Raw genomic sequence first — 22,267 nt, forward strand, 5'->3', positions numbered from 1 at the left:
TCCAAACTAACTTCTTATCCCGGCAAATAGCTGCTTTATGGCTACGTTACAAGTACAAGGTACTCCTGGACCTCTGATGAAGCAGAGTAAGAATCAAGGCAACAAAATAAAAAAAGAAAAAATAAATTTAAAAAAAAAAAAAAAAAAAAAAAAAAGAATCAAGGCAACGTGGTGGGATGGAAGAACGTGGGTCCGGACTGCAGCACTTCTACTTACTTACTGTACTGCTGGGCACACAGCTCGGCTGTGTCCCCACGTGTCAGGAGTCCCCACGTGTAAAAGCGGAGACCACTAACCCCCCCATCAGCACCACCAAGAATTAAATGCACAAAGTTATGTCAAAGCATCCGACCAACACCCAGCATATAAACTGCTCCACAAAACCAGCACACGAGCAGCAGGTAACCTACCGACTGGGCAGCAGACAGGGCCAGGTCCCCCAGCTGGTTCAGGAAATACATCCGGGAGATGGCCGGGATCATGTCCATGATGAGGTGATAGTCAACCATGTTCCGTGAATACATCTCCAGCCTCTTCAGGTCATAGGGGAGGAAGAGTGCTTCCAGCTCCTCCCGGCACAGGGCTGGACATGCGACAGAGCCAGACGAGTCAGGTGAGCCCAACGCCCTTGCAGGGTCTGACAAGATTCCCAGATGGCACTCACAACAACAGTCCCCAGGTGGCACCCAACAGCTGCTCCTCCACCGGGCCTTCAGGAGCCGGGCAGGAGCCACCTGAAAGTGCCTGCCCACCCTGGGCTGCCCTGACCCTCCTCCTGCAAAGGGGAGGCAGCTTGGTCCACACAGGGAGGGGGACAGATGGTGTGTGACCCTTGCTCAGAGTTCCACGCCAACACATCAGACCAAGAAAGGCTCCCGTGCCCTGGGGTTAGAGGAATGCAACACTTTCCTCACTTCGTCACTTCTCCTCAGGACGCAGCTTCACAGAAAACAGGCATGCTCCACCCAGCTCGACAGATTTTTACACCAAAATATAATTGGCCCAAAAAAAGGGTATACATACATGTAACTAGCAAGAGGGAAAAAATACCCCACGGCTGTTAACACTAATGATCCCTTACACCTTTTTTTGTATTTTAAATATTCAAACAGAATCTACATGCCCAAAGCACTTCTATGTGTTGGCCACAGAAGGTGGATAGCATACTCTTATTACAATTTCATGAATGAGGAAACTGAGCCTCAGAATTGAGCTAGTTACCCTAGCTCATAGGATTTAGATCAGGTTCCATAACTGACCAGCTGTAGGCCTTACTTACACCTCTAAAGCCAAGTCCTACCTCCCATGAAGGCACAGTGTGTGACAGCGGCCCTGAGGCGGAGCAGGGCCTGCTGAGCAGAGGCGGGTGGGGGAGACGCAGGCCTGGAACCAGTCCCTCCATTCCTAGTCCAGCCCTCTTCCTGGACCACATGCCCACCGCCTGTTCCACACAACCAAGCCCCACCAGCCCTCCGGCCGCCCCACCAGCTCACCCGGCTGCACGGGTTTCCCGATGTTCCTGTTCTGAAGGATGTTCAGGGCCAGGGAAGGAGAGAAGGTGCTGAACTGGTAGGACAGCAGGGCTAGGAATCGCCTTCGGAAATCTGCGGGGTTCAAGCACACAGTGTCAGAGGTCTGCAGGCCCCTGTGCCTGCGCCTGGCCACCCTCCACCTCCACTCCCATTCACCTTTCCAAAAGGCAGAGAGCCAGGCGCCCTGGTCGGCCTCATCCTCGTCCATCAACGTCTTCAGCATGATGCACGAGTGCTCTCCGGTCAGGTCGTTCTGGGAAACACAAATCCCTAACTGGCACCAAGACCCCCTTTTATGAAGGACCTGCCACTGCTGAAGGGCGAGCACGCTTACACGGGCCCTTGCTTCCTCCCCAGCAGGAGAGGCAGCCTCGCCTTCATTCTCGCAGGGCCCACTGCCTACACGACAGCTTCCAGAGACCACTTTGCCCTGCAACTTCTAAGCAGGTGCCCCAGCAATGGCGCAAAGCTACTCAGACCTTCGGAGCATGGTTTCTGCTGTGAGCCCCTTGCTCACATCAGGTCAGATTCTGAACCAAGAGGCATTATAGCTTAAACTCCACATGATCCAATCAACGTGTTTTGGGTGCTCGCAGCAAAAACTGCACGGCCAAAAAAAAGCACGGCAAGAGTTCCCCTGTTGGCAACAGGTTTGCAAGTACAGGCTCCTTTAGGTACTAAAGCAGTAACCACAGGTTTTAAAACTTCTACTACACAACCACCACAAAGCCCAACACCATAAAAATAGCTAATGGATTTCAACTGAAGGGCATTCAAGTAACAAAACGCCACCACCAAGTCACAAACAAGCAGTGCACAGTACAAGACCACAGGGACATACCGTGGTCTACGCTGAACCCACTGGTTGTGTGTTTCTTGCAGTCGACCACCAAACTTACATTCCAGCCTCGACCAGGGTCATTGACAAGGACCCAGCCCCTCTACAGCTGCTCCTGCCCACGTGGAAGCAGCCACACACCCAGTGGTCCTCATCAGTCCAGCTTTGAACTCTCAGATGGGTGCCACCCTTGGATACTGACCTTGAGCTCTCCAAAACCAAACCTCCAACACTCCCTCAGCTGCTGGCCTCCCCTCTCTGGCAAAACAGAAGCAATCAGGAGAACTTCTTCCTCCTCCCAGCACCAACTCCACCAGCTGACCAATACCTTCTGTGCCCACTCTTTGCTTCCCTCCTGTTGTGAGGGATGCGGTGGCCACCTCTCCCCCTGCACTCCAGGTCCTACCCTCCTGCCTCTTCCAGGCCTGTAGTCCCGCAATCAGCCCCCCTCACCTGCATCTGCATGATCTCTACAGGATCATACCCTGCAGCAAACAAACATGTTGTGGAACCTCCCGGCTGACAAACCCGCCCTGACTCCAATCTCCCCCGAGCTACCTTATTCCTCTGCTCCCTCTGCCTCGTGTAGGAATCGTGTATTCAGTCTGTTTCCTCACCTCCCATTCTCTCCCGTCAGGTTGATCCCGCCCCTCCACTGAAGCTGCCTTTATTCAGATCACCAGCGCCGACAAATCCAATGGTCAACTGTCCTAACCTTACTTGTCCTCTGACAGCCATGACCCCCCTTCCTGAAACGCTCGTTATTCTTGGATTCGGACACCACAGCCCCTGCCCTTCTCCTACAGATCGTGGCTACTCCTCAGCCTCCCTTGCTGTGCTTCCTGACTCATTCCTCTAAATGCTGCAGAGTCTAAGGACTCACCCTCTTTAGTCTCAGCCCCTACTTTCCACAGCTTTAAATACTTATTCACTGAACAAAAGTATTTACTGAACATGTACTGTACATAGCAGATGCTATTAAGTGCTGGGGTTACAGCTGTGAAGAAAACAGCTCCCCCTCCCCACAACCAACCCTGCACCAAAAAAATCCTTGACCCCGAGAGTATATTCTCTTAAGAGTATGCTGATGACTCTCAAATCTGTCTCCAGCCCCAACCTCTTCCTTGATCTCCACACTCCTGTGGTCAACTGCCTATTCCATACTTCCACACTTGGCTGTCTAATAGGCATCACACACTTACTATGCCAAAAACAATTCCCATTTCCACCTCCAAATCTGGTCCTACCCCATTCAGTCTTTTTTTTTTCTGGCTGCGTTGGGTCTTCGTTGCTGCGTGCGGGCTTTCTCTAGTTGCGCTGAGCGGGGGCTACTCTTTGTTGTGGTGCGCAGGCTTCTCATTGCGGTGGCGTCTCTTGCTGCGGAGCACGGGCTCTAGGCGCACGGGCTTCAGTAGTTGTGGCTCGCGGGCGCTAGAGCGCAGGCTCAGTAGCTGTGGCACATGGGCTCTAGAGCGCAGGCTCAGCAGCTGTGGCGCACGCGCTTAGCTGCTCCGCAGCATGTGGGATCTTCCCGGACCAGGGCTCGAACCCGTGTCCCCTGCACTGGCAGGTGGGTTCTTAACCGCTGCGCCACCAAGGAAGCCCCCCATTGAGTCTTACCTCAGGAAACAGCACCTCCAACACCCAGTTTCTCGGCCAGTCTCTCCAGCCAAAAACCAAAGAACTACCCTTGATACATCTGTTCACTTACCTTCCACACCCCCGTCCTTCAACTCTTCTCAGTTCACCTCCCAAACACCCCTGGCATCTGGCCCTTCTCTCCCCTCACCATGTCCTCCCCAGCCAAGCCGCTCATCTCCCTGCCTCTACTCATGGGCCACCGTCCATCGTCTACACAGCAGCCCCAGCACCTTCCCTCTAACCCCTCCCTCCACCTGAACAGGGAGGGTGCGCAGAGTCCCTGCCCAGACCCACCACCCTTTCCTTTCAAGGTCCCTCCAGCCACACTGGCCTTTTGTTTCCTTCAAATCACCAACTTCCTTTCTGCCTCAGGTCCTCACATTTGCTGTGCCCCCTACTTGAATACGCTCACTTTTCTGCAGGCAGGACTGTCACGTGGCTGGTCCACTCTGATCACTCAGGTTGCAGTTTGAAAGGTCACCCCTCAGAAGCCTGACCACTCATTACACTGTCACTATCTGAATACTTCTCGTTTGCTCACTTTTTCGCTGCCTAGTTCTACTCATTAGAAAATAAGCGGGCTTCCCTGGTGACGCAGTGGATAAGAATCCACCTGCCAGTGCAGGGGACACAGGTTCAAGCCCCGGTCACGGAAGATCCCACATGCCGCAGAGAAACTAAGCCCGTGGGCCACAACTACTGAACCTGCGCTCTAGAGCCTGCGAGCCACAACTACTGAAACCCACACACCTAGAGCCCGTGCTCCGCAACAAGAGAAGCCACCGCAATGAGAAGCCTGCGCACCGCAACAAAGACCCAACGCAGCCAAAAATAAATAAATTTAAAAAAAAGAAGCTTCACAGCTTGTCTTGCTCACTGCTCGACTCAGTGCACGCACTAAATAAATTTTTTTAATGAACTGACAGCCACTAACTCTCTCCTCTTCCATTTTATCCTCTATGGCTCTGTTGTCCACACAAGCGCATCCCTCCTTCAGATACCAGCTTATAGTATGCACTCCTCCCCTAAAACCACTTTTCTTCCTGTTTTTAAAAAATACAAATTCAAGGAGGCCCCCAGTGACAGGATTCCAGAACGTGGTGAACAAGCCCGCGTGCACTTCCGCCATCTCAGCGTGGAGCACAAAGCCACAAGAGTACGCAGTGGGGAGAGTGACCGTGTGGCCCTCAGTAAGGGCAGCTGCTCCGGGGGCATTCAGAGCAGCCTCCGGGCAGCACAGGCACACGGCTCAGGGCACAGCGGGAGGCACCAGGGCTCTGCAAGGACACACCCGTTACCACCCTCCTCTGCCAGACGCCTCACTCACCGGGGTCTGTCTCAGATAAACAGGGACAAAGCCAGCTCGTTTCCAGAACCTGCAAAGGATACAGAGAGCAGGTCACCACGTGTGCCTTCTGGGAGCGGCTCACACACACAGCTGGGAAGGGCGGGGGGTGAGGGCGGCGGTGCGGGGGCGTCAGAACAGCTGACACCATTGCAAAGGCAGACACGCAGCCCACAGGACTCTCATTCTCAGGACACCAAGGCCAAAGGGATGCTGCGGGAGGAAGGGCAGGCGAACGCTTACCTGAGGAGCCTGGGGGTCAAGCCGTAGCACACCCCCAGGTAGTCCAGGTGCTCGGCAGGCCTCTCGTTCAGTTTGAGAAGTAAGGGAGGCAGGTCCTTCCGGGGAGTGACGACCTCTTCCAGCAAGCTGACAGCCTGGAGGGTGCCAGAGCGGAGAGCACGTCCACCCAGCGGAGAGAGAGGAAGGTTAGTGACATTCCCAAGCACCCCTGGCCACACCAAGCTCTGGACGAACACAGCAAAAACCGGGACAGGTGTCTTGGTTTTTAAAATGTAAAATCACCACTAAGTCCAGTCATCATTCCTAAGGATACCAAACCCCTAGACAAGCACGGACTCACACTGCTCAAAACCCAGAATTCGGGGCTTCCCTGGTGGTGCAGTGGTTGAGAGTCCGCCTGCCGATGCAGGGGACGTGGGTTCGTGCCCCGGTCCGGGAAGATCCCACATGCCGCGGATCGGCTGGGCCCGTGAGCCATGGCCGCTGAGCCTGCACGTCCGGAGCCTGTGCTCCGCAACGGCAGAGGCCACAACAGTGAGAGGCCCGCGTACCGCAAAAAAAACCCAAAAAAACCCCCCAGAATTCGGGAAACAGCCACATGGTTTAGAAATGCCAAACGCATTTACAAGGAGACAGAGGTAAGGTTCTGAAGATGAGGGCTGAAGATGCAGGTCTGTCTCCGGCCGGCTGTGTGTCTTGGGAAGTGACAAACCTCTGAGCCCGACCTTAAGTATAAGCCCCTCCCCACCTCCTGAACAGGCACACTGTGAAAAATCAAATGAACCCGTGTGAAAAGCTGTCCCAGCTCCTAGCGTTAAGCATTCTTACCCAGAAAGACAGAGTGTCCCTGAGTCTGGGTTCAGTACTAAGAGGAGGAGCCTGCACAGCAGTGGCTTTAAGCTGGCATGTGGATCGGCATCACCTGGGAGCTTCAGACAGATTACCGGGCCCCACCCAGAGCCTCGGATTCAGGAGGTCTGGGGCAGGGGTCAAGAGCTGACACTCTTAACAAGTCTCCAGGTGAGGCGGATGATGCTGATCCGAGGGCCTCAGTCTCAGTGTCAGCTGGAGAAAGAGAAGCTTCTCCAAAACCAGAGAGGAACTCTGCTGCTACTGCTCAGAGAGCCCAGACCACAGGACAGCTCTTGATGATACTCCTGAAGACCCAGAGGATGGCCCTCCCCGGAACCAGGAGCTCAGCCAGAAGACGCTTACCTCACTGCTGACAGTGTGAATTTCTTGTGAGGGCTCCAGGACCTTTTCCTCGAGACAAGGGAATCTGCCCTCATAGTACATCTGCAGCAGCTGCAGAGCTCGGCTGCCATAGCCCATCTGTGAGCAAACACGGAGGGAAACAGGCAAAGGGAAGAGAAGAGAGATGTCCTCAGTGTCTACACCACTCGTACGCCCCTGTATTGCTTCTAGAAAGCCTTCACTCCAGGTCAAACTGCACTTCGCAAAGAGAACCAATGAAACCCCTCAACAAGGTCAAAGCAGAGACCCTTAAGACCTAGCATGGCATGACCCTCACTCTTGCACTGTCCAGCCCGTGAAGAAAGTGAGGATGGCTGAGCATGCTTTCTGGTCCACAGATCAGCGAGCTTGGAACTGATGAGTCTACAGCTAACTCCTCAGTGAGGACTTCTAAGATGGGAGGTAACTACAGGAAGCAGATCTGGTTCACAAGTCCCCTGTCCTCACAAAGAGTGAGCACATACAATCATCCTGCCCGCCCACCCCCAGCCCTGGGCAAACCGTCCACAGCAGAGGGGGACCTGGATCTGCTACTCCTTGACCAGCTTCCTATTTAAACAACCACGTACACCTGCCCTAACGAGCGGCCAGCAACACGGCTGCAGCTAATTACAGCACACCAGGTTTAAATAACAGCACACACGAGGACACGTTACCGCTTGATAATCGGGGTGAACAGCAATGCGAACCACTCTTCCACCCGAAAGGCCGCCAAAGTCTGGGTCTTGGAACTGTGGGGGAGACACAAGCCGGTAACTAAGCAGCAAAAGACAGCCTCCAGCACTGCCAGCTTCACTCGCTCAGACACACCAGGGAAAGCATGTCACCTGTTCCGACACTGTCCATGGAATCAGGTCCCCCGAAGCCTTCTTGCCTCGAGACAGGCTGTTCAAGATGGACTGGCGAGAAATCTCGCCCTCGAGGCACACCTGTTGGGGAAGCAGGACAGTGCAGACAGAAAGGCCGGCTCCAGGTTCAGAGCCCAGCCCCAGAACCTCACCAGCACTGTGCCCTTGCTCTGACTAGGCCGGCTGTTTCCACTCCAGAGCACGCTTAACCCTGTAACCAACCCATCCGTTTCCAAGAGAAGTTTCATTACTGTGTCCCCTGGGCATCCTGACACCGTCACTAAGAAGGCAGAATACTGACATCCTCCTGGCCCAGAGAGCAAAACCACACTAGAAGAGGGTCTCCACACGTGGTGTACATGTGAGCTCATCAATTAAGGCTCAGGATGCTCACACGGCTCTCAACACAACTGTGCAACGTCAGTGACTCCAGGGTCTAACAGGAGGATGGTTAAACACAGTACCGTACGTGCATGTCATGAAATACAATGCAGCCTTAAAAATTATGCAGATTATGAATATCTGACACATTGAAAAAAAAAGATTACCAAATACTATGATCGCATGTTTATGAATAGGAAAAATGATAACGATATGCATAAATACAGGCTAGGCATTAAAAACATCTTCCCAATCTGTGTCTTCTAATTTTACAAGTAGCATGTATTGCTTTAGTAATAAAGTAGGAAAACAAAGTTCTGTTTTAGGAGCTGCAAGTCGAAATATGAGTGGCCAGTTCTGATTTTCACCCATCCATGAACAGTGGGGCTTTGGGTTTCTGTCTGGGTGGTAGTTTCCTTTGATGCACCCTAATCGCCTGCCTGGATACGTCCAGTCACTAGGCTTGAGACCAGGAATCAACACCTTCCCCTTCTGCGCTGCGGTTACCGAGCCACTAATCCTTGATGCCTAAGTGGGTCCCAAAATCAATGCCACAAGGACACCTCAGCTTCTGTACCTGGATGACAGCAAGCACTTCAGGAAGGGCATTCTGGGTGGGGGGCACGGGAGGCAGGAGGCAGAAGAGATGGTGAGCAGGCGCATCAGAAAGCATCTGAAGATCGCTGGGAGAGTTCTGTGGGGCACCAACACGGTCAGTGAGAAGCACTCCTCATCCTGTCCTCACTCGACAGGCTACTCCACAGTCGTGACTGGAGAACTGCCTTCCCCAGAGCCAAGTAATGTGCTGAAACCCGTCAAAGCGCCTTTCCAGCATCATAGCCAGCCAGCCTGAGACCCTCCGTAAGGGCTTAAGTGGGACTTAAACCTCCAGTGTTTGCTGTCACCTCACCACGAGCGCTCGGGCTGCAGAGCCGGCGCAGAGACCTGCTTAGTTAGTGCTACATACTTCACAGCTGGGAAGCGAACTTCTTCCTGATGAGAGGCTGCTATTTCAAGAAAACCTCTCACCACTTCTAACACCAACCCTTCGGCTTTCCGTTTAAAGGGTGTTCATAAAAAAGCTACCTAGGGCTTCCCTGGTGGCGCAGTGGTTGAGAGTCCGCCTGCCGATGCAGGGGACACGGGTTTGTGCCCTGGTCCGGGAAGATCTCACATGCCGCGGAGCGGCTAGGCCCGTGAGCCATGGCCACTGGGCCTGCGCATCCGGAGCCTGTGCTCCACAGCAGGAGAGGCCACAGCAGTGAGAGGCCCGCGTACCGCAAAAAAAAAAAAAAAAAAAAAAGCTACCTAGACACTCAAAAAGTGTCCTTTCCAATGTGCCTTTTTAAGACTTTCAAATATTCCAAATTCTCATTCACTGCTCCTTAAAAACAGCCCAGGGGTATAAGGCTGGTCTCAGGTCAAACAGCAGCCCCCAGATTACAACTGCTATGTCATCTCAGCCCATCCATTTAGCCAACAGGCAAGAAATATAAGTACCCCTTTTAAAATGGGCAAAACTTTCCACCCTCGCCAGCTACCACACATGGAGCTACATGCAGAAATCTCACACTCTGTATGCAAAGCTGGAGCCCAGGACAAGCCTGGACAACAATGGGAAATGCAACCCCTCCAGCAGGATCCCTGGACCCTGCCAACATCAGGACGCTCAAGTCCCAGTGGAATGGTCACCTGAGCCACTGGGTAACAAAACATGCAAAAAGCCGAGTCAGAAGGCACTGCCCAGGGCTGGAATTCACTGCTAAAGTTCACCCGGGGGATAGCTGCAGTTACCTTGTAATGAGAAGCCACGTAGAGGGCCATAAGCCGTTGGAGGAAAACCTCAGAGGCTTTGTGGTAGCAAAAGAGGGTATCTCTATTAACATAGTAGCTGGATCTGGAGTTAAGCAACCAAAGCAAATCAAAGAGAACCCAAAACAGGACACACTACTTCCAAGGGTCACCTGGATATGTGGGTTTCCCTCAACCTGGGAGGAGGAGCCCCTGGTTCCGAGCAGAAACATATCAGGGAGGACAAGAAGGGAAATGAACAACATTCAACTCTCCCCTCTCCCTAGAGCAGCAGCCTATGAAGCAAAGGGCCAAAACCCTTTGTTCAACTCTTCCATTGCCCCCTCTCCCTTTCACAGGGCAAATGGAACCCAGGAGGATACAGCTCACAGGCTTCAGGCAAGGGGCAGCCAGAGATGATCCGAGTGATGTTGAGGCAATCCAGGCACAGCAGGTCGTTCAGCCACTTCTCTACTGCGTCCCCAGGGGCGTATCGGATCGACTCGTGCAGGGAAACCTCATGCAGGGTTCGCGCTGTTCCCCACAAAACACACACACACAGTGAGGAACAACTAGTAAATACTTTTTGTCCAGAAGAGCAAGGCAAATATTCTACTTTATCTGTCACATGGCGCTCACAAAATATGGCTCAAGAATTTAAAGCGAGTGGTTTTAAATTGTTCTGGTGGATGTTCAACTTGCCTCGACACCAATCCCAAGGGGATCTCTCTAAGTCAATGCAACCAATGCCCTGAGATGGTGACAAACAGGAATCTAGCCACCAGAAGGCCCAGGTCAGCCTCCCATCTGGTCACTGGTTTGCTGTTCCTCAGAGAAAAGCAACTTCACCTCTTGGGGACTCAACCTCTCTGCCTGATGGTCAGACGGTGTTACCGCCCATGAGGTTATGAGGGGAAGGATCCCGCCGGAGGGTGTGAAGTGACTTGCTGTGCACGCAGGCGCATTCAGAGCTCCAGGGGTACCTGATGCCAGTCTGGCGGTCGTCGTGGTCTTGTTCTCAGCGGTGGTGCTGACCTGGCTCTGGGCACTCTGTTGACGGAGCTGCTGAATTAGCTTGAGGGACAGAGACCGGCCAGTGCCCTCGTAGCTAGGAGCAAAAGCAAAGGCAATCAGGCATGAGGTCCCAAACTCTCTAGGAGGGGACAGAGAACGACTTTCCTCGTCCTGATGAAACACCAGACTTCTGTTCGTTGAGGACAACCCTGTCACCTCTGAACTTCCATGCCCAAAGGAGGCAGGGCTGCATGGTGGCTCACCTCGGAGCCATCTGGGCCTGGGCTCAAGTCCTGGCATGTCCATTTAGTACCTCTGGACAAAGAACTCAACCCCTTTTAGCCTCCTCCTCTAAAGGGGACTATTCCACACATCCCACAGGACTGTACTGTGAACTAAAAAATAAGGACTGAGGGCTTCCCTGGTGGCTCAGTGGTTGACAGTCTGCCTGCCAATGCAGGGGACCTGGGTTCGTGCCCTGGTCCGGGAAGATCCCACATGCCGCGGAGCGGCTGGGCCCGTGAGCCATGGCCATTGAGCCTGCGCGTCCGGAGCCTGTGCTCCACAACGGGAGAGGCCACGACAGTGAAAGGCCCACGTACCACAAAAAAAAAAAAAAAAGACTGAGGAGAAGATGTGAATAAAGCATTTAGCATAATGGAACTGGAACGCAGGTAAATGGCCAATTAATAAGAGCTGCTATTAGAAGTTCCATGCTTGAAAAAATGAACAGAGAGTATTTCCAGTTTGGAAAAATTAAGATTAAACAAATCCACCACCCAAGTAACTTTTCTCATTACTACTTTCGTTTAAAAGATGACATAAAGAAGTAACAAAAAATTGGGGGAAAAGAAATCATCTATAATCTGATCACTGAACCAGCTCTTTTCAATTGTTATTTCCTCCTTGTCTTTGGTCACAAGCACACGTGACCACAGGGTGCAGACTGCTCAGTGGGTTTTTTTAATTTTCAGTTTTACACTGTTTCATAGCATTCATTATCATAAATGAGGATACTGTATAAATACTTCCTCTAACTCAAATACTACTTTTAAAGAATGATCAAAAAATTAAATTTTGAAGTGCTTTTATTACTCCTGCCTGCCCCATATAACAAAGCATTCTCAAAGGAATTCCATTTACTTATTTAAAAAAAAAAAAAAGAGTAAGCACAAGCAACAAAGCTAAAAAAAATTGTGTTTCAAAGAACATTATCAAGAAAGTGGAATTTCTTGAGTGGGAGAAAGTTTTTGAGTGGGAGAAAACTTCTGTAAATCATGTATATGAGACTTGTATCTAGACCATATAAGGAACCCTTCCATACAACTCAACAATAAGTAAGACAACTCAATTAGAAAAATAAGCAGAGGATCTGAATAGATACTTCTCCAAAGAAGATAAATAATGGCCAATAAGCATATAAGATGCCCCACATCATCAGCCATCAGGGAAATGCAAATGAAGACCACATGAGATACCATTTCATACTCATTAGGATGGCTATAATCAAAAAGACATATAAATGCTAGCAAGGATAGGGAAAAACTGGAACCCTCAGACACTGCAATAGGAATGTAAAATGGTACAGCTGCTTAGGAAAACAATCTGGCGGTTTGCTAACAGTTAAACAGAAAGTTATCATTGGACCCACTAATTCCACTTCTAGGTTACACACCCGACAGAACAGAAAACATGTCTGCACAAAAACCTGTACATGAATGCTGACAGCAGCATTACTGTTACTAGCCAAAAGACAGAAACAACCCAAATGACCATCAAAAAGATGAATGGAAAAACAAAATGTGCATAAACATACAATGGAATAGTATTCGGCCATAAGAAGGAATGAAGTACTGATATAAGCTACACGGATGAACCTTGAAAACATTATGGTCAGTGAAAGAAACCAGTCACAAAAGACCACATATTCTAAGATTCCACTTATATAAAGTGTCCAGAATAGGCAAATCCATAGATACAGAAAGTTGATTAGTGGTTGCCTAGAACTGGGGGGTAGGAAGGAATTGGAGGATGATAATGAAAGGATATGGGGTTTCTTTCTGGGGTAATGAAAATGTTTTAAGATTGACTGTGGTGATGGTTTCACAACTCTATGAATATACTAAAAATCACTGAATTATACACTTTAAATATATCTCAATAAAGCAGTTATCAAAAAAGAGTAAAACGCATTTTATTTAACTGTTTTCAGTATAAGCAAAGCAGTCAAATAATAAATCTATAATATAGAATTATCTCTTCAAGATGTGACTTCCATATAGAAATCTTTTCAATATTGAAGATATGTATACACTGACCAGGAAATATGTCCCAGTATACTCTTTTTTTTTGGCCATGCTGCACGGCTTGTGGGATCTTAGTTCCCCAACCAAGGATCAAACCCAGGCCCCCAGAAGTGGAAGCTCGGAGTCCTGACCCCTGGACCGCCAGGGAATTCCCAGTATATTCTTTACATAAAAAAGCAAATTCAAAACATTATGAAAACTATGTTTATGTTCTTATTCAAAATGAAAAAGTTAAATAAATGCACAGAAAATGTACACCAAAATTCTAACAGAAGCTGTCTCTATATGGTCAGATCACCGGTGATTTTTCTTTTTGCTTACCTTACCTTTCTAGCTTTTCTATAGCAAACAAGAACGAAATATTCCAAAATTTTAAAAAAGCTCTTGAGCCTGCTTTCTTATGATAACTATACAGTTACTTTAATACTATATTTTCACATAATCCTCAGAGATAAGACACTGGTATTGCCATCCATGTGCCCTTTAGAACTTCATCAGGCCTATGGACAGAAGGAGACACTCATCAGCTGGGTTATGAAGTTTTTCAGTCTGGTGCTGCCTGTTCTGGTGGGCCGTAGCGCAGACCAGAAGTGAGCTATAGTTTACTATGAAGGGGCCAGCTGCCAAGGAGAAGGCCGAGGAGAGAGTGCAGCAGAGCCCCAAAGACTCAGACTTCAGGAATCAGCCCTACCCACCCAGGCCCAGGTCACATTCGTTAAATGCTATCTAACTGGCAACAACCTACAATGGGAGCAACGGCTCCTGCCCGAGGTGCCTCACCCGTTGATGGTGGATGCCATGAACACAAGGTAGGGGCCCAGAAGGCTCTTCACCAGGGGGAGGGGGATGGCAGCAGCTTCATCGATCACAACGAGTTCAGCCTGGCCCAGTTTCACAGCATCTGCAGGATGTATATACTGCCAGAAAGAAAAATTTGTATTATTAGCTTGGCCACCTGATACCATGGCTGTGATCACTGGTGAGTCACCATAAAGGCCTCTCTTTACTCTCTCTCCCCTATCCCATTTCTTCTTCTCTCGTTCCTCCTTCTCGCTTTTCCCTGGCAGGGCAAAGCTGGGATGGGCTTAGAGTCAGATGCCTGGGTCCAAACAGGTTGACCACTGACTGTGTGGCCCTGGGCAGGTCTCTTCATCTCAGCACCTCAGATTCCTCTCCAGAAAATGGAGGAAATACCTGATGGTTGCCTGAGAAGAAAAATAGGTAAATCTGTAAAAATGCCCTACCTGGGACCTGGCTGAGTGATAGGTGGTGCCTCCCTTTCTCTCCTCTCTCCCTTCTCAGGCTTCTCCCCAGCCTCACTCTGGCCAGTGGGCCAGAGGCAAGCTTGGCCCCAGCAATGGCTAAAGGGGAGGATGTCAGGTTTCTGAAGCATCTCCTACACTCTGGGTACTGTGTGTCCTGTTTTGACACCATCAATATAAAGCCCAGGTCCCCCTGCACTGGTGGGGACACTTCTAAGACTTATAACCTTCTTAGTGCTCACACATCCTTATTTATATTATTAGCTGGGCCATCTAATGTCACAAACTTGCCATGAGCTTGGCACCCTTATGCATATAAACAACCCTTTCAGTTCCTACAGGGGTTCCTGCTCTTTTTAAAGTTTGCAAAAGTCCATGAAGAGGTATTTTTACAGGAGAGGAAACCTGAATAGCCAACTAACATAAACAAAGGTACTCAGCCTCACTAATAATCAGCACAATGCTGAAGACAACAAGGAGACCCCACTTCACACGCAGACGGGCAAAACTTAAATAGCAGTAAAACACCCAGTGTTCCTGAGGACGTGGGGAAACAAAAACTCAAGAGAGTGCTGGGGTGAAGGTAAATATGTACAAACACCTTAAAGGAGAATTTGGCAAAATCCGAGAAAGATGGAAATCTATGCATACCCTAAGACCCAACAATTCCAATTCTAGAAACCTATAAATAAATTGTAATGTGCTCAAATAGTGCCTAAAAATGAATCAACCAGATCTACAAGCTTCAATCTGGACCAACTTGAAAACAAATGCTGAGTGAAAAAAAGGCAAGCTGAAAGAAGACAAGTATAGTATGTTACCATTTATGGTTACATAATTATGTAGTGAAATATAAACAAATGAATTGAAAGGAAACACACCAGGGACTTCCCTGGTGGCGCAGTGGTTAAGAATCCGCCTGCCAATGCAGGGGACACGGGTTCGAGCCCTGGTCTGGGAAGATCCCACATGCCGCGGAGCAACTAAACCCGTGCGCCACAACTACTGAGCCTGCGCCCTAGAGGCTGCGAGCCACAACTACTGAAGCTCGCGTGCCTAGAGTCCGTGCTCCGCCACAAGAGAAGCCACCGCAATGGGAAGCCCGCTCACCGCAACTAGAGAAAGCCTGCGTGCAGTGATGAAGACCCAGCCCAGCCAAAAATAAATAAAGAAATTTATTTAAAAAGAGAAGAAAAAGAAAGGAAACACACCAATCTCAAGAGCACAGTATGGGGAGTGACGGAAGGGAATGGGTGGGGAAGGGTACAAGAGGGACTTCAACCGTGTCTGTGAGGATTCAGATCTTTAAAACAAAAATATGAGTGGCTTTTTTTTTTTTTTTTTTGCGGTACGCGGGCCTCTCCCTGTTGTGGCCTCTCCCGTTGCGGAGCACAGGCTCCGGATGCGCAGGCTCAGCGGCCATGGCTCACGGGCCCAGCCGCTCCGGGGCATGTGGGATCTTCCCGTACTGGGGCACGAACCCGTGTCCCCTGCATCAGCAGGCGGACTCTCAACCACTGCGCCACCAGGGAAGCCCATGAGTGGCTTTTTAAACGTGAAACAAACACAGCAAACAGCAAAACATCAGCATTTCTTAAGCCTGAGTGCTGGGCACTTGAGTGTTATCTTATATTGGTCTCTGTGCTTTCCTGTAGTTTTCAAGTATTCCATTACAGGTGAGATTTTTTAACTGCTTTGCTGGAAGCTGATGGGTCGAAGGGGCAGAGACTCCACTCGTTGCCGACAGCAGATACATGTCCTCAGTAGGGCCCCACATCTTGGATCATTACAGAGAAAAACTAAACAAGCACCTCATAAAAGCAGCAGAAAGCAGGCCCCTGGAGAGGCACAGCCGACTTTAATTTAATATTCTTCTATATCGCAATTTCCAGCAAGAAAGAAAAGGTCTCAAAGGGACACAACTGTAGCCTCATAAAGTCAGGTCACCTCTTCTACACTTCAACTCCAGTCTGGAGACAAAAGGACTCTGGTAATACGAGAAGGTCTCTGATGACAGATCCAAGGAGCGGCGAGGGCTGAGCCAGGCATTTCACGGAAGGGTTCTCCCTCTTTGGTTTGTGTGTTTTTCTTGAGTTTTAACAGATCTCTGTATTCTCACGGCCTGCAGCCTGCCCCTCACCCCGCCCTACGCCAACATTGGACTCTCTTCCCCTCAGCTGAGAGGACCAGGCCAAAGTAGGAAGAAACGCACAGAAAGAAGAGAGTCTAGAAAGAGACCCAGCAAGAAAAAAATTAAGGTCCTTGAGGGAAAAAGGCACAAACACTGAACCTTATTTATAACCTGGATCCGTGATAAAAGGTATACCTCCCTGACAGACGTATACAAAGGCCTCGCAGGCACAGAGGTCAAGGGCGTGAAGTGCCAAATTGACGCCCACTTCCCGCCCCAACCCAACTCCAAAAGGGATCGATAACCTGCTCCATTAGGAGCCCACGGGCCTCCATCCCTTCTGCAAGCCTGTCATGATTTAACAAAGTTGTAGCCTTTGGACAAGTACAGACCATTCAGGCTTACAGAGGACTGGAGGTTCACAGAGCTTTCGGGGAAACACCGTTTGAAAAGGAAAATAGGCCACCGGCTAAACCACAAAGATTCAGAGTACAATTTACAAAGAACTTTTCTTCTTTTAAATGGTGAGGTTATTTATTGTCCTCGCTACAGATGCATCATTTCAAAACCTGCTGTAACTAAGCAAAATTAGAAATGATGTCGGAAAAAATGATTTTCTTTCTCTTAGCTCATTAGCATACTTAACAATGTTACTCACTCAATTTTCAAGGGACAAAACTACAACTTTCCCATCTGGCTACGTACATTTGGTAGTCTGCTTGAATGCTTTTCTTTAGAAGAGGCTGAAAATCTGGAACACGTTTACCGTAAAACAACAACGCTGTCTAAAAGATACGCAATTACACAGCACATAAAACAACTATAAAAGGAGACGTCTTAGAGCATTTATATACAGCAGGACACTGGCCCCACGTGGCAGGGTTTTAGAACAAGCCTCACCTGAATGGTCTGCCTGTGTTCCCGGAATATGTTCACTCTGATCACGGCTTTGTTAAATTCAGGATTTAGAGACTGAATGATCTCATAATCCAGATGCTCCTAATAGGGAAAGAGCCAAACCAATGCCAAACGTCAGAAACAGGCTATAAAAACTAAATATTAAGGAAGTTTGCATTCTAAAGACTTCACCTGGATTTATACTCAGCATGGAATCAAAATAAGCTCTTATCCTAATTTCCTACCTGATACTGCAGAGCATCAAATCCTTTAAACACAAATTCAAACAGAGTGTGGAGGTTATCCGGGCTCGGGGAGGTAACAAAGATATTGGAGTACCTGTTGAACAAAAGGAGTATTTTTTTTTTAAGTAATCAGGAAATCTAAGAAATGTTTAGAAAACTTAAAAAAAGAAAACATTTTTGTTTGCCCCTGTTACACAGGGGATAACCAGAGACAGTGGCAGACAAAAAATCAGGACACACGTTTTGGGGAGGAAAAGTAAAGCCACTGCAGACCTGAGGGTATTCTTCCTCCCAACCTAATGAAAACGCATTACCAGTTTGAAGGTAGCACACCCCAGCAATTAGCTACCAGCATCTGTGAAAGCACCCTGCTGAGGGCACTGTGGGGACCGCTCCCTCAGTGCCAGGGCCGGCACGTGGCTCCCCAGTCCTGCGCCCTGGGACGAGAGAGGGCTTCACTCTCATCACTAGCTGTGCTGCGAGGGTTTCAAACCGTGAAGCCAAAGTGCTCAATTGTGCTCAGGCTAAGGCCACAGTTAACCTCTGAGGGATCCTTGTTCAGTGTAAAGGATGCTGATGGTGGCGGGGCTGAGTGGTCCTGCCGGAGCAGCGAGAGAAACAAAGGACTAGGAGTCAGGAGCCGAGTTCAGCCCCAGCACTGACTTGGGGGGGTCTTGGGTGTGTCACTGAAACTCCCTAAGCCTGGGTTTATCCATCTATGAAACGCTAACATTGTGAATTAGGAGCACTGAGGAAGAGAATGCATACAGGACATGGTGAATTCTAGGTCCTTTATTTATGTCTGTGAAGCTGGAAGTACATGATCTCCTGGCAGTTGCAAAAGTCTTCCGCCCAGGACAAAAGAATGGAAAGGAACATCACACTCAAAAGCAGCTCCTCAGAAGCAAACAAGATCTTCTACTGATCAAAATCATTAAAATGCCAAACTTGTACTTTTCTAAGTCAGCAAAGCTGGTCATTATACATGCTCATCTCCTGAGAGTTTTTAAGTTTCTTACCCCCATTTCTTTGCTCTTGTGTGTTTGTTCAACTCTAAACAGTGAGTTGGCCCTGGTGTACGTCTGTGTGCGCATGCACACATATATGTGCACCTTTGGGGGTTTGGGGGAAACAGCATTGCTCTTTCTAGACAGGAACCCAAGACCTAGAGAAATCACACAGGAGCCTGCTCAGACCCCGGAGCAGCTTCCCTGTCCCCTGACCCCCTACTCCTGCACACTGCTCCCTCAGAGCTCAGAGTGCCTAAAGATGGGGACCCCCTTACCCAAAAGCCACCGCCCCAGCAATAGCCAATCCCAGGGCTGCAGATTTTCCCCTTCCTCGGGCAGCTGTGAGCACAACAGTACTCCTCAGGGTCTTTTCCGAGATCCCCTCAATGAATTTCAAGACAGCTTTGGCCTGTGGAAAGAGAAACATATTAGGTGAGCTTTGAGAAAGGCCAAGGTCCAGCCATCCACCACCATTGCCGCGGAGAATTCAGGCTGATGCCTAGGCTAACTCGGGGGCGGAGGGGCTGCAGGGGAGTTCTTACTGGCCGGAAAGCAAGGCCCAGCACCTGGACTCTCACTCCCTTAATCGTCTCCTCTGGGTCTCAAGGCTTTAAACACCAACTAGGTGCTGATAACCCCCAAGTTCACACCTCCATCCAGACCTCTTCCCCGCACACCAGACTCTTCTATACACGCAACTGCCCCTGACCTGCTCTCCACCTGTACATCTAATAGACATCTCACACTGAACACCTAACATCCCCTCCAATCCTCCCCCACCTACCATCTTCCCCAGCTCAGCTAACTGTCCAACTGTTTAGGCCAAAAGTCTTCTCCATTTTCTCCCATACCTGATTCATCAGCAAATCCTGTCCATACTTCCTTCAAAACATAAAAATTCTACATTCCTCACCATCCTCCTCCTCCACCACGCTGGCCAAAGCCACCACCTTGTACCGCCGCCATTATTACAGGAGCCTCCTAATCAGTCCTGCTCCCACCTTCGTTCCCCTACAACCTAGACTCAACACAGCACAAGGCGATCCTGTTAAACTTAAGGCTGGCTTCCAGAAGCACAAGAATTCCTTCAATTGGATAATTTGTGTATTTGTTTAAAAAGAAAAAACATGATAACTGGGATTAAATAAATAAAGCCAGCCTGGGGATCCCTCTGACAGCTGTGCGGAGACCATAAGCATAAAACTCTCTGCTGGCCCCCAACGCTCACAGAGTAAGTGCCACGCCCTCCCAGCGGCCTGCATGGCCTGCGCGGTCTGACCTCCGTCGTTTCCTCCTACCCTCGCCCACTCGCTCTGCTTCAGCCCAGTCATCCTCCTTGTGAGTCCCTGAGCACACCAGGAGAAACTACCTGAGGCCTGTGTACCAGGAGACCCCTCCGCCGGGAGCCCTCTCCCTGCAGAGAGCCACGTGGCTCGTTATCTCAACTCCTTCAAGCCCACTCAAAGGGCAGCTGCTCACCAGGCCCTCTCTGACCACGATACGGAGACCCGCAGCACCCCTCCCTCCCCCGGCACTCCCCATCCCTCCTCGCTGCTCTTCATGTTTCCCCACCTACACAGCACCTTCTACTACAATACGTGGTTTGCTTACTTCCTTGGTTCCCCGTCTTCCTCATCCCACCAGAATGTAAGCCCCATAAAGCAGGTGCGTCCCTCTTGTTTGCTGCTGAGCCCCTGCCTAGAGGAGTGTCAGTGGCGCTTAATGAGAACAGGGACCATAGCTCTACTCAGGGGCCAGACGCTGCTCCCCACGGGGAATCTGCCCTGGGAACAGGCCATTGAGACTGGGAGGAAGGCCGGATGGTCCAGCCTGGCCTGTCTGGTCCTGAAGAAGCTGCCTTACATGACTGGGAACGGACACTCAGAAGATACTGATAAGACGCAGTCCCAGGCAGAAGGAAGGGAAGGACGGGGAGGGGCTTCAGGAAGCCAGAGTCTCTCCAGGTGGAAACACTCAGAGGGGATCCAGGTCCTACTCGCCTTAACTTGGCCTTGGCTGAACACTGTATTTTATCCTCTTGTTGTTTGCTTTAGAGTAGAAAAGTGAAGAACCCTGATAAAACATAAGTGGCAAAATCTACAAACATAATAAAAGGGTATGAAATCTGGACTAAAAATGCACTCTAAAATAATATTCTAAAATGAAAAACCAATACAAAAAAGCAGAGTGGTTTATAAAAACAAACAAAATAACCAGTAATTATATGAAAACAGTGCCTGCTTCTCTCATAACTAAAGTAACAACAAATTGAAACAACGATCCTATGTTCCCATATCAGATTCGTAAAGACATACAAGTTTAACAGTACCCAGTGTTGGCAAGACTGCAGAGAAAAAGGCCTTTTCATACATGGTGCGGGTTCCATAACCTGGCATGACACCCGCTTTAGTGCACACATACTCTACCCCAGCAATTCTCCTGTTAAATTATCCTAGAGACAGTGCCCAGATATGTATCTGTAAGAATGTCCTAATAGCATTACTTATAATAGCAAAAAAGCTGGAATCACGGCAAATGTCTAATAGGGACCACCTTCCCTTTGCACACTTTAAAAATACCCATTTATATGCACAGAAAAAGATCCAAAAGGACACACAATAAACCGTTAACAGTAGCTGTCTCTGCAGAGCAGGACAGCCAAGGAGAAACATCACTTTCTATTTTTAATGCACACTTTCCTACTTACTGATTTTTTTAATTTTTTTGCCGTGGGTCATTTATTTTCTTATAACAATACTACTGTACTATAGTTTTTCTCTCTTGGGCCCTTTCCCCATCCTCTCTCTCACTCCCTCTCTCTGGTGATAAAGCTACCAGGAAGCGGTTGAAAGCAACCCAGAGCCTGCAGCCTGGGCTGCAGAGAGCTGCGTGTTTGGTGATTCTACTTCCAGCATGGAAAGGGAAACCACCCTATTGGGACTCAGACCCAAGTGGGCAGCATCATTGCAGCTGTTTTCCATCATGAGGGAAAAGCCCAGTGCTGAGAGAGGCCTGTGCTGCTTGGTTGGCTCAGGCTGGACCAGAACCCTGAACATACCCGACAGCTTGCAGGCCTCTGGGCCACATCCATTCAGCTCCCATCACCGCCCAGGAACCACCGGAGAAGCCAAGTTTACCAGCCCTGGCCACTTCAGAGAGCACAGAAATGCATCCTGGCAGCTCCCACCCAGCCTGCTGTCTGTACCTAGAGATCAGGTACACAGAGGACCCTCACCACAGGGCCCTCATCAGCCCTCACACTGGAGCCTCCAGCTCTCCTCACTTACGAACAAGGCATAAGCGAAAACCTTTATGTCATCAAAACTTAATGAAAATGGGGGCTTCCCTGGTGGTGCAGTGGTTAAGAATCCACCTGCCAATGCAGAGGACACGGGTTCGAGCCCTGGTCCGGGAAGATCCCACATGCCGTGGAGCAACTAAGCCCGTGCGCCACAACTCCTGAGCCTGCGCTCTAGAGCCCGCAAGCCGTAAGTACTGAAGCCCGCGAGCCTAGAGCCTGTGCTCCACA

General features: G+C 49.6%; 2 protein-coding genes across 3 annotated transcripts in view; one reads left to right on the top strand and one right to left on the bottom strand.

The window, feature by feature from the left end:
- Positions 1 to 22,267, top strand: part of CD59 (CD59 molecule (CD59 blood group)) — a 519,147-nt gene that overhangs the window by 144,465 nt on the left and 352,415 nt on the right. The window lies entirely within an intron of this gene.
- Positions 1 to 22,267, bottom strand: part of NAT10 (N-acetyltransferase 10) — a 39,771-nt gene that overhangs the window by 7,214 nt on the left and 10,290 nt on the right. For both annotated transcript variants that reach the window (XM_060104380.1, XM_060104381.1), the window contains exons 9-24: positions 19,014 to 19,147; positions 17,729 to 17,822; positions 17,487 to 17,585; positions 13,974 to 14,110; positions 10,857 to 10,981; positions 10,257 to 10,407; positions 9,877 to 9,973; positions 8,660 to 8,776; positions 7,681 to 7,782; positions 7,510 to 7,584; positions 6,815 to 6,931; positions 5,600 to 5,733; positions 5,339 to 5,387; positions 1,689 to 1,785; positions 1,494 to 1,604; positions 411 to 583 (exon numbers count right to left, since the gene is read on the bottom strand). In XM_060104380.1, the coding sequence (XP_059960363.1) occupies positions 411 to 583; positions 1,494 to 1,604; positions 1,689 to 1,785; positions 5,339 to 5,387; positions 5,600 to 5,733; positions 6,815 to 6,931; positions 7,510 to 7,584; positions 7,681 to 7,782; positions 8,660 to 8,776; positions 9,877 to 9,973; positions 10,257 to 10,407; positions 10,857 to 10,981; positions 13,974 to 14,110; positions 17,487 to 17,585; positions 17,729 to 17,822; positions 19,014 to 19,147 (1,812 nt within the window). The remainder of the gene's footprint in view (positions 1 to 410; positions 584 to 1,493; positions 1,605 to 1,688; positions 1,786 to 5,338; positions 5,388 to 5,599; positions 5,734 to 6,814; positions 6,932 to 7,509; positions 7,585 to 7,680; positions 7,783 to 8,659; positions 8,777 to 9,876; positions 9,974 to 10,256; positions 10,408 to 10,856; positions 10,982 to 13,973; positions 14,111 to 17,486; positions 17,586 to 17,728; positions 17,823 to 19,013; positions 19,148 to 22,267) is intronic.

Source organism: Mesoplodon densirostris, chromosome 7, assembly GCF_025265405.1.
Source record: "Mesoplodon densirostris isolate mMesDen1 chromosome 7, mMesDen1 primary haplotype, whole genome shotgun sequence".
Classification (NCBI taxonomy): Eukaryota; Metazoa; Chordata; class Mammalia; order Artiodactyla; family Ziphiidae; genus Mesoplodon; species Mesoplodon densirostris.